The 12,331-nt window shown below is 39.0% G+C and overlaps 2 protein-coding genes across 3 annotated transcripts in view; one reads left to right on the top strand and one right to left on the bottom strand.

Moving 5' to 3' along the window:
* Window positions 1-4,850, bottom strand: part of LOC109401480 (eukaryotic translation initiation factor 2 subunit 3) — a 41,749-nt gene extending 36,899 nt beyond the window's left edge. Inside the window, exon 1 of one of the 2 annotated variants that reach the window (XM_062857491.1) lies at window positions 4,591-4,850. In XM_062857491.1, coding sequence (XP_062713475.1) covers window positions 4,591-4,665 — 75 coding nt within the window. In that variant the 5' untranslated portion in view covers window positions 4,666-4,850. The remainder of the gene's footprint in view (window positions 1-4,590) is intronic. The other variant, XM_062857492.1, reaches the window with a different exon arrangement.
* A 5,572-nt stretch (window positions 4,851-10,422) lies between these two features.
* LOC109410451 (protein SET) lies at window positions 10,423-11,993 on the top strand. Its single transcript, XM_019684007.3, has 2 exons — window positions 10,423-11,037; window positions 11,153-11,993. The coding sequence occupies exons 1-2, from the start codon at window positions 10,620-10,622 to the stop codon at window positions 11,485-11,487; spliced, it is 753 nt and encodes a 250-aa protein (XP_019539552.3). The 5' UTR covers window positions 10,423-10,619; the 3' UTR covers window positions 11,488-11,993.
* The last annotated feature ends 338 nt before the right edge of the window (window positions 11,994-12,331 follow it).

Raw genomic sequence — 12,331 nt, 5'->3', positions numbered from 1 at the left:
AACTGATGTCACTGTGTCTGATTTTTTCACGAAATTTTTGTTGAATATCATAGAAAATTCGGTACCGTCAAACGGGGTGACTTGCAACGGCGGGGTGACTTGCAACACTTCATGTCTTCTGTCTTTGTTTATCAATAAAACATAAAAATCGGAAGTTTACATACCAAAACTCAGTTGAACTATAAAGTTTACATACTATTTGAGTAGAAGCCACGGTTTTTACTTTTATTAAAATAGTTCCAACGAAATATTCATAAATTTAACATAAGTGTGCAAAAGTAACAAAAACTGTGAGCCCTGAATCGTTGCCTGCAAAAGAATGAAAACAAAATTTCCCAAAAAGAATATTCTATATGCGGATTCTATACATAATGAGCTATATGAATTTCCATTTTACTCTATAAAAATATTACAATATCCTTGTTATAATCATTTGCTTTGAAATATTGTACCTAGACGGGGTGACTTGCAACACTCATTTTCTTAATAATTTTAAGTCCAGGAAAACGAAATATTGTTGTTTAACTAATAATTCACCAGCAGCAGTCTAGAGGATCATCATATGAACTGAAAAATACATAAAAACTTATGTTAAATTAACAATTAGTAATTTGGTGTTTTTGAGCCCAATATTTTCATATGAAAATTCACAATTCTGTTTCCTATGTAAAAACAAATGCAAAAATATGAATGTCAACCCAAAAGATATCACAATATTAGCAAGAATACTCATCAACTATGCTTGAAACTAAAAATTAATATCTGCGTGTTTGAAAATGGATTTACGTTGGGTGTTGCAAGTCACCCCGCACGACGTCTTGTATCAAAAACGACCTTATTTGGCTTTTTCGACATGAAAAAATAAATCAATCTGTAACTTGTTCAACCTATTTTATAGAGGGGCGGACTATTAAAACTATTACAAAGAGTTTAAATTTTAAAATTGAGTATAATCAACATTTTTTGTTAGTTGAAGTTGAAAAGTGTTGCAAGTCACCCCGTTTGACGGTAGATAAATATCGAAACATTTTTGGTAAACCTGGTCTTTAGAAACTAATGTATCAATTATTTGCTACATTTTGTGAAAATTTCCATCTAACTTTTTGTTCTGCTTCCATCGTCATTTTAAACAATTTACTTGCTGAATCCAAAATTTTTTGACGCCGATTTTCTCTGAATTTTGATGTAAAACGTTTGAGTTCTTCTCCAATATTAAATAATATCTTGAGGACATTCAACATTTCTTCCTTTAGGAAGTACTCCATGTGTTCTGCCAAAAAAAATCATGAAAGTTGTACTTACAACATCTTTGAAAATGCTTCGTTTGGCTAATATTGCTGTAAACATATCAGGGATTCTATTGTATACTCTTCCGGGGATCCGAGTGATGCTTCCAGGAAGTAACATTTTGAAACATTTCTTCACAGATTCCATAGTAGATTCTTCTGTGGATTCTACTACTATACTAAGGAAATCTGTAGGAAATTTCTTATGGGATCCCATCAGAGAGTCTTTCATGAGCAGTTTTTTTTTTGAAAATTCGCTGTAGTGTACAGTGTTGTACTTACTGTTCAGAATTTTATTAGGATAGGCACAATATCACTGTTTTTCAATAATTTTCTCCTTGACTTCTGCCCAGGCTTGACAGAAACTCCCTCGCGAGAAAATGAGGAAGCGATTTTGGCGATTTTCTGAGAAGTGAAAATAAAACTCAGAAATCACAACGCAAATCCTCAACAGCACGGAGCGCGAGCTTGCCGCGCAGCGAGGAGTTCGTCCAACACTCATAATTTCTTGTTGTGTATCTCGTCCACTCACACTCAAAAAGCTCTCGCGAGTTCCACTCTCATACAAAGAAAGACTCTCGAGGAGAAAATCGCACTCAAAAACCCGAAATAATCATTGATTCTTTTTTCGTTCCCCTCTTCCTCGCTCAGTTTTTAATGCCTCTCTGTTTGGGGTTCGTTCGCTCCCTCGCGACGAGGCAAAATCAAAACACCGCTCTAGAGCATGTGGCAAAACTCTTTTGATTTCGAGGAGGATTATCAAGCCTGCTTCTGCCAAAGGGATCAAATTTAAGGGATCTGGCAGAAATATATGAAGAGGTTCACTAAGAATGTCACCAGAATCCCTCCAGAAACTGACACTTTTTTTCAAACGTGAAAATCTCTTCACCGTAAGTAACTTCTGCAGGTTTACTGAGTTTGCCAGGAATTCCGATTTTCTTTAAAAGACTCAAAAGGTCCATCGTGAAATCTTGCAGAAATCTGAAAATTTCGCCTAAGAAGTATATTCTTATTTTTTTTACATGAATTTATCGAGATCCAACAGAAACTACTAAAATTCCTGAGAGGCTGCCTTTCTAAAAAACATATTCAACCGGCAACTCTGTTAATGTTGCTATCATTACTTGCTTGACACTTAGGAAGTACAGATAGACACCATAAAGATTTTTACCGGTGCCTTCAACAATTTTCCGTGTTTTTCCCGGTGGTTTCGAATTCCCGGGTTTTTCCCGGTTTTCCCGTATTTCCCGGATGGATGGACACCCTGGAAAATTTTTGTTGCAGACAAAACGGAAGCAGAATTTGTTGCGTACTATTCAACTCGTGAATAATCAATTATTACAAACCCAAAGTCGAATCTGTTCGATGATAGATCTACAGCAGAGTTGCAGTGTTTACCTACTCTAAATTACCGTTCAAAAATCGCAATGCAAGGCTGAAAAATCTCTAAACTCGTGGTGTACGATGTTTATCCTATTATTTTCAAGTTGGGACAATCTTATGTCGCATTGGGTGGATTGTCGCAACAAATACAGGTTGCAACATTGTCATTATTGTTGCGCGATGGTTGAATTTTGATTCACTGCCCCCAATAGAACATTTCACTCTTAGCACCAAATGAAAGCATAGAAGATCCTTAGCTTTCATTTAGTGGATGACTTAGGGATGATTTTTTTATTAATAATTTTATTAATAATATTCTTCTACCATAGACACCGTGACATCTGTCGTCGTCTGGCCTGGCGTGTCTACCGTGCGGTACCCATGAACGGTTAAGAGAACATCACAATAATAGTTGAAAAAAATGGAAGTTATTGTTTTTAGAAATACTGCTCCACAACACCATCATGCTGTTTTCTTGTCTAGCTAAATGTATAAAACAAATTAAATTTCATAATAACTACAGTCCACGATTTAGACTTATTTTTGTTGGTGGACGACGTGTTCCTAATTATGGATACCATAAGAAGCCGTGGTCCTAATTCTGAACACAAAGTGTTACTTACTATTTACAAACACATTTTCTACGTTCGCAATTGAGTCAAAAACGATATGTTTTGCAACGATTGGATCTTAGAGGGGCTCAATAAAATTAACGTCTCATTTCTCGATTTAATATATTGCTTCACAAGAGAAAAATCTATTTTGGATTTGCCGACTGTTCAGAATATGGAGCTGTCTATAATATGGTGCTCGCACGGTAGTTGAAATCAAATGGAGTTGGCCGCAGGTCAATCTTCTGGGTTTTTAAAATGCTAATTGCTAATCAACAGGGTCGAAAACAAACCAATGCTCAAACATCTGGCTTGGCTCGATCAAATTTTCATTAGTGTCAGATATTTTCCTTTAATTCTTGCTTATTTTGTCTCTTGTCAAATATTTGACCCTGTGTAATCGATACCTTAGTTCCGATCTTGTTCCAAACAAAATTCCTATGGTGCGATCTCCTTCAGAACCCCGTGGCATTCCACATGAAATCAGGCAAGGTTATTCATAGACTTGAGGAAGGCTAAAAACTTAATATTTGATAGCTATTCATGTTAGCATTACCTTAGTTTTAGGTAATCTTATAGAATTATCAGACCTCACCAAATTTTGCAAAAACAGATTACGACTACAACGTAAAATAGAGTAACGAACCACTTGGACAGCGGCCGGTATTTTGGACTTCGCTATAACTCAGTCAATTCCAAACCAATTGACTTGAATTTTTGTACACGGCTAGATACTATACGTATCTCATCGCATTCCAAAAAATGTGTCAATTGGTTCAGTATTACCTGAGTTATAGCAGAAAAGTGCCCAAAATAGGACCCCTGCCGAGATAGTTCCACTTCCCTAGATAAAAATTTTGCAGGCAGTTAATGTCCAGTAAAACTAAAAATAAACAGCATTGGTGAATACGACCCTTATTCCTTAATCATCATCGACAAGGGCGCCCAACCATCATAATCATCAGCACCAAATCCATGGAGGGAGAGGGGAGGTAAGGCAAATTCTAACCTAGAAACAAGAAGCAGCCTGCCATCGTTGCATCAGCTTTCGACCACCCAAAAGTGTAAGCAATCCCGTGATTACTCATCCCATTCGCCAGTTTGCCTACTTTTTAGACCCCAAAACGATACCCACAGGCTTCATTCGGTGATTTTCCACCGAAATTTTGCTTCCGAAAACCGGAATTTTGTGGCATGTTGGCAGTTTTCTCATTGGGTAGAAAATCGCTCGCACTGGAGCTTTCACTACGCCCCGGACCCGTAAGCAGCAGAGCAAGCGGAGGCGGCGGCAGCGACTGCGAGAAACTTACCAGCTGGGAAAGGTCCTGTTTCTGCAGATGCGGTTGGCCGGTGGTGGCCTGCGTTTGCTGTTCTCCTGTGGACATTTTTACACTCCCGTTTGCGCTCGCTGGCGATGAGTTTCGACCGATAATTCACTCGATTTCACTGAAAAAGCACGACACGCACTCGACGCGATGTGTGTATTGCCAATTTGACTGACTTTGAAAGGAACAGCTCGGTCTTCTTTGCGCCCGTTCTTCGCGTTTTTCTACCCGTCAGTTTCGGCTTCACCGCGCTCGGCTCGGATCGAGATGAGTGACAGTTGTTTACGGTTGAACCGGTTGGAGCTGTGAACGTGTACCTGGCTTGAAAAGACTATGTGGTTCGCGTAACTTTTCAAAAGGACCTATTTATTTCAATCTACACTCAGAAATAAAAGTATATATCTAGATTGAGTTTAAATAAGGGCGAAAGTAACATGAGAGAGTTATCTTCATCGACTCTTTCTGCAAATTAAACTGAAGATGCAAATTCAATCGAAATTTTGTACACTTAGACGCTAGATGGCATCGCAACCTATAGCGATTTATGACCAAAAAGTGCAACCATACTTGCATCACAGACAAACAGACGTCTCACTCTACTCACTTTCCATCGTTTCCCTTTTTAACGGTTTATTCAAATATTCCGTAGTTCGCAAATCGTTCGCTCATGACGTTCGCATCGTTTTTGCTCCTGTTTGACGTTTGCTGACTACCGCCATCTACTCAGTGTGTTTGCGTAGCACAGCGTAATTAGCATTGGGCGATTATTTTTGCGTGGCGATGTTTTTTATCGCATTTTGTTCCAAGTGATACGTCTGTTTGTCTGTGCTTGCATCTTGTCACTTTAATTTGAAGAAGAGAAAGTCGATGAAGAGAACTCTCTCATGTTATATTTTTATATTTTATATTTTTGGATGATATTTAGGACTGTTTTGTATATCTCAAAATGGTTTTTGGTGTATTTTAAAGCGTATTTACATTTTTCAAAAATCATTGAAAAATTGATGTTTTGGTCACCTTTTAGAAGTCATTGTTTATTTTGTATTGAATCGCTACGATTAACACATTTAAAATTTTTCCCAAACCATTCTATCCTTGTTTAATAGTTTAAGGGGATCGAATACACTCGAAAATTATTTTCCTTAAAATAACACGGAAAATAAAATTTTATATGAAAAAAACTTAAAATAAAAATATTTCAACAATAATCATAAAATCTCAAAATGTTTTCATCCCAAAAAATCCGTACTCCAAATAGGCTTATAACGATACGACTTAGATACGGATAATTAATGAACACGTAGCGACTGATTTTTATTGATACTCTTTATTCTGGAGCTTGTTCTGGAGTGTACAACAGAAAGGCGACCGATCGATACACGGCTCATACCAACACTGATTATATTCCCGATAATGATCGTTCGGCAGCACACTATCGTTAAGTATACTACATCTCTTTATAGACCGTTACAGCTCCCCCTCCCTAGAACGATCATTCGTCGTAAACGTCGTTGAGGTATTTTGAAACTGTGCCTTTGATGGTTTATCCTTGGGTTTATCCGTAGTCACTTTTACTCTCAAGTTGTTAGCAAAATCCTCTTCGACTAGGAAATTGTAGAAAGGTTCAATCTTGTCGAGATGGCGAAGCGTGTCTCTTATTGAAGCAGGAAAGTGTTGAACAAGGGGAATGACATATCCTTTTCTAACCGGAATATTCGCATTTATCCGTTTCTAACCGTCGCTAACCGTTGCTAAGCGAGCTGCTAAGTGAGCAGCGGTTAGACGCGGTTAGCGACGGTTAGAAACGGATAAATGCGGATGTTCCGGTTAGAAAAGGATATGTCATTCCCCTTGGTGTTGAATTAGAAGAGACAGTATTTCACGTTCCGTTGGTGGCATCGACATGTATCTGCCTTTGTTTAGCATTCTCGCGAAATACGCACTCATTCTTGATTTATTCCCTTTCTGCTGATACGTTCCTTCCTGAAGCCGCACCTTGAATTCACGTTGTTGCCGGCAGCCCCAAAACTGTAGAAAAAGCGTTTTGAAGCGGTCCCAACAGTCGAATTTGTACGAGTACATGCGGTACCAAAGTTTCGGTGCTCCAGACAGGCAATCGTAGATCGTGGTGATCATCCAATCATCAAGCTCACGTGCGTTCAGAATAAGAGCATATCTTTCGAACCGGTCTAAGAACTCTGGAGCTGTAAAAAACTCACAGTTTGCAGAGTACCACGGCTTTCGAATAGCGTTGTTGTTGATGACAATGTGCTGTGTATCATCCTTTGCAGTTGGTGCACTAGTATTGATCTTCTTCACAACGTTCGAATGTATCAGAAGGTCGCCCGAATGTGGTCCCTCGATTGCTATAGGCAGTTGCGTTGTTTGCATACCCGGTTGCGAGTGCTCATCACCATTGTTTTCACCGCAATCGACGTGCCCTGCGTCTACTGGTTGTTTGATGAGCTCGGAATTGAACACATTTGTTAGAATGCGCTCCAACTTGAAAACAATTTGCTCTAGTCGATCTAAACGTTGTCCGAACTGAATTAACGTTTGGTCCATTTTCACAGCTATGGGATGTCAATCCCGGTTGAGCCCCCAGACGAGGGGCGATTCACTCATGTATTTTCGATGCAACCCTGTGTATTGGAAATCGAATTGGTGTATTTTTTGTGAATTAAAATGTATTTTTTTGCATTAGTGTAATGATTTGAACTTTTGTGGATAAAATCGAATTGATATGTATTGATGCAATCGTTGAGTATTTATCGAATAAATGTGTATTTTTAATCGATTTTCACATTATGCATTAATTGCAATTTTGGAACTTTTCTTTGTAAACAAACTGAATTTATTTGTAGTTTCCGCAGCATTCAATCAAAACTGAAATCAAACTAAATTTTGCAAAACTAACTTCAGCTCTCATTACTTGTGTCAGATATTTACCAGGAGAACTACTCTACGGACAACTTGAACAGAAGCATACACTACCTGCAGATTTCGGAAGAGTAACTGCCGGAACTAATGTTTCCGTCAACATTCTGAGCAAGTTAAATCTCTACGAAAAACTTGTCAATTTCTGAGTTATTAATAGACATGTAGCGCTCCGTGATCAAGGGGACAATTTGTGCATTACTCTAGCAGATTATATGGAGGCACCTCCACGAATTTTTTCAAGAGTCTCCTTGGAATCTCTACTTCGGGAATGAAGTTCTCTCTCGAACTCATTCAAGAATTCCATTTGAGTTGATTTTGTGATTTCCCAGGACTTCGTTGTGATATTTGAGGGGGTTCCTTCTGGAGTTCCTTCGATATTGTACTCTGGAACTGCTCGTGGATTTTTTTAATTCCTCAAGGAATGCTATCCGGAATCTCTCCATGAGTTCCATGTCGAATACCTTTTGGAAACTTTTCCGGGATTACTCCACAATGTTCTTCTGGAATATTGCAATGGTTGCCTACGTGGATGCCTAAGCAGTTTTTTTTTGTTACACACTCCTAAATAAACATGAGAAAGAGAAGGATGGAAGCTCAGATCGAAAACGGGGCACTTTAAATTTCCTGTCGGGAAACACCACAAGAAATCCATTTCCTAGAAATACACCTTTTAGGAATCTCCAAGGGATGGAATGATCAATTTCTCTTGGAAGAAAATTCAATTCCACAATTTTATTTACTCTTGAAGGAATTTCTCAGAAAACACAGAAAACATAATCCGACAGTGTTTCACAGTGAATAATCTCTGTTGGAATTGCTAATATTCTAAGGATTTTTTTATGTTAAATCTTTGCAAACATTCCACTCGGCGGCATCTCCAAATGATTGCTCTCTTTTGTATTCCGGAAAACTGATTGACTCTTCCACCAGTACGTGCTCCAATACCATAATCTGCAACCTTTGCTGGGTTCCCCAAAATTATTTGTTTGCAGGGAAGTATCCTCTTCCGGAAGTTGGGACACGATCCAGCTTGAGATAGGTTGTTAATTCCGGTGTCTGTAAACATCTACTTTACGATTTTTTTACGCCATCTCACAAGATTATCGCATTATTCCTGAATGTGTGTATTACACGCCTTATTTCATCATATTTGTGCATTTTTATCGAATTCGAACTATTAATGTATTTTTCATGACCTGGTGAATTTTTGCATTTTTATTTCGAATAGGTGCATTTTTTCGAATAAGGTGTATTTTTAATTCAATTTTGAATTTATCATGTATTGATGTATTTTTGTGAATTTTTTCCAGTCGTGTATTTTCGATTCAGTGACGCAGTACAGTGAATCGCCCCTCGCCCCCAGATATAACGATACGACTTAGATACGGATAATTAATGAACACGTAGCGACTGATTTTTATTGATATTCTTTATTCTGGAGTGTACAACAGAAAGGCGACCGATCGATACACGGCTCATACCAACACTGATTATATTCCCTATAATGATCGTTCGGCAGCACACTATCGTTAAGTATACTACATCTCTTTATAGACCGTTACAGGCTTCAAGACAGGCTTCCAGGAAAAATATAAAAGTGTGGGGATGTTCAAAAATAAAAATTAGAAAAATCAAAAACTGAAATTCACGAAATCGAGAATTAAAAAGAACCATCTTCCAAAACATGTTTAAATCGATTTTAGATGACGAAAAATGATATTTAGATCAAAATCAAAAATTTGGGTATTAGAGGGTTAAACTCAATCTAGATATGCTTTTGTATACACGGAAATACTATTATTCATGTATTTTGTATCCGCATCTCTCTTACTCTCTTTCTGTTTTCATGCTATCCGCTGCTTCGTCTGGGTTGACAAACCACTTCGTTTCAACCCAGGCTAAACGAGGTCTAAACATTGACGAGAAACCCAATATCATTGTTATCATTGAAATTTCGAAAGCAGTTTTCTCATTCAGGGAATAAATATGTACAATGATAAAGTATTCACTGTATTGCAATCTCCATCTGGAATACAGTGAATACATTTTCAAATGAACGAGAAAACTGCTTTCGAAATTTCAATGATGACGGTGATATCAATGACGAATCCTTCAACCTTAAAGGCCGTTTCATAAGTTGAGTCTTATGGAAATCTTAAGGTTATTTGGCTGGGTGTTGGATTCATTCAGTTCTCACAACGTGGAACTGAACTGTTTATCTGTGTTTCCCATTTCATCTATAAAAACAAAATCGCATCCATAAAAAATGGAAACGGTTTATGCCGTTTTGGACAAGGGGAATGACATATCCTTTTCTAACCGAAATATCCGCATTTATCCGTTTCTAACCGTCACTAACCGTGTCTAACCGCTGCTCACTTAGCAGCTCGCTTAGCAACGGTTAGCGACGGTTAGAAACGGATAAATGCGGATATTCCGGTTTAGAAAAGGATATGTCATTCCCCTTGGTTTTGGACAAGACCTACACGCTAAGGTCAGTTTACCTTTTTTCCAAAAAGTGCACAATCGCAAATATGCGTAAATGATACTCAAATATAGGTAAATAAGACTCAAATATGGGTAATGTGTATCTAATTGTAACCCAAATATGGGTAAATATTACCCATAAATGCGAATGTGCACTTTTGCAAAATATGAGTTTTATTCACCCATATTTGCGTAAAGTTTACGCAAATTTAAGTAAAATTTACCCATATTTTAGAAAAATAGGTAAACTGACCTTAGCGTGTAGAGCCATTGCACCATTTTCACATGTTTCAACTAGGAAGGATCGCGTTCACAAGTGTTCCGACATTTCGATTTCTTCATTCCTACCCCTTTCTTAGACCTCCTTTCGACACACCCCTGCTGAACCGGTTCAAGCTACCTGGATGGCTGTCAAAAATTTTAGCGAACCCCAAAGTTCGCGTTTTCTGCTTTCCTACCCAGCATAACAAAAACGAGCCGGCATTTTCGAAAAAGTGGCATTTTTATCTCTAGTATCCTCGAATATTGGTCAGTAACCTCTCGGCCGGCTACAATTTGTTGCAGCAAATATCCCTCCCGAGCGTGAAATGGCTTCAATCGCGAAAAAAGTGAAAAAATCCGACGACGCGTTGGAGGACGAATCGGAAGCGTTGGAGGCGATCGACAGCTGCCAAAACGAAATCGATGCCCTGAACGAAAAGGCCAGCGAGGAAATCCTGAAGGTGGAACAAAAGTACAACGGCCTGCGGAAGCCGTACTTCCAGAAGCGGAACGAAATCATCAAGCGCATTCCGAGCTTCTGGGTGACGGCCATCGTCAACCACCCGCAGATCTCCGGCATCCTCGAGGAAGAGGAAGAAGAATGCCTGCAGTTTATGGAGAAACTGGAGGTGGAGGAGTTTGAGGACATCAAGAGCGGCTATCGCATTCATTTCTACTTCGACGAGAACCCGTACTTCGAGAACAAAGTGCTGACGAAGGAATTCAACCTCGGATCGAGTGGCGGTAAGCATTTGGGATGATGATTGTGTTTTATTTAGATAAACACAGGGCTGGTAGCGATTTGCTTTTATTGTGACGGGATGAAGTTTAGTTAAATTTTTGTTTTCTCCTATTTCAGAAACACCGGTCTCGACCAGTACGGCCATCAAGTGGAAGCCGGACCGCGATCTGACCAAGATGCTGCCAAAGAAGGCCATGGCCAATCGGCGGAAGCGCGGCCTCGAGTACCGGACGTTCTTTGACTGGTTCACGGACAATAACGATCCGATCAACGACGACATCGCCGAACTGATCAAGGACGATCTGTGGCCAAATCCGCTCCAGTACTACCTGGTGCCGGACATCGAGGTGGAACCGGAAGCGGAGGAAGACGGTGGCGAGGAGGACTTTGGCGACGATGGCGAAGGCGAAGAGGAAGAGGACGAACTCGAAGAGGAGGAAGAGGAAGCTTAGGTGCGCGCCAACGGTCCATGTTTTGTGTGCGGAGATTGGGATTAAGGATCAACAGTTTATACATTTCCTTCGCAGAGGCCGTGGGTAAGCATAACATGGGGTTTATTTATTACTAAATTTGACGAGACACACGTTGTAGTCCACACAGTTTTTCTTCTTCGTTTTATAAAAACCAAGCTAGTTGTAACATTTTTCACCAACAGGACCAATAAGGGCTTTGGTTCCAATATCTGCAACGTTGATCTGAAACTCATAGAACTCCAGTGTTTTCTTAGTAGTAGACTATTGTGTTATACCAGTTCTAACTTTTACTCCCCATCAAAGGAAATGACTCAAAATCAAACATTTACCCATCATTATAGCCACCTAGAGGTACGATAGCGGAGAAATTACTATTAGTTTCTCCAATACAGAAATGATAAAGTATTATTGGCGGTACCACAATTGAATTATTAATGGCTAATAAAACAAACACTAACTTGATATAGAGGTATGTCAAATGGAAACGATACCTGTAGCAAGAAAACAAAGTTTTACAATTAGCGAAGCTTCGAAATCCTTGTTTGCAATTTCACATCCTTGAACATTTACGTGCACGTCCGGTTTACCTGAAATCTTAGGTAATTTTCGTCTATCACACAATTTGAAGTGGGAGCAATTTGTTGTTCTGGGCGGAGCTCTTAAAAACTAATTTTAGGTATCAATGTAAAGTTGTCAAACTTTCATCACTAAATGCCATGTCTGGTTTTCCTTTTAAGATTTGAGTTCGCCTTCGATTGCTGTTACCCACTTCTCGCTATCAGAATCAGTTTCCTTCTCATCTTCATACGATTAAAATGCTTTG

Source organism: Aedes albopictus, chromosome 3, assembly GCF_035046485.1.
Source record: "Aedes albopictus strain Foshan chromosome 3, AalbF5, whole genome shotgun sequence".
Lineage (NCBI taxonomy): Eukaryota > Metazoa > Arthropoda > Insecta > Diptera > Culicidae > Aedes > Aedes albopictus.
Note: the sequence above shows the minus strand (reverse complement) of the source record. Positions and strands in the feature narration are given on the sequence as shown.

Bases quoted from the DNA above. Each gene is read 5' to 3' on its own strand.
- LOC109410451 (XM_019684007.3), top strand. From the start codon at position 10,620: ATGGCTTCAATCGCGAAAAAAGTGAAAAAATCCGACGACGCGTTGGAG. The intron at 11,038-11,152 runs GTAAGCATTTGG...CTCCTATTTCAG, and splicing joins CAACCTCGGATCGAGTGGCG to AAACACCGGTCTCGACCAGT.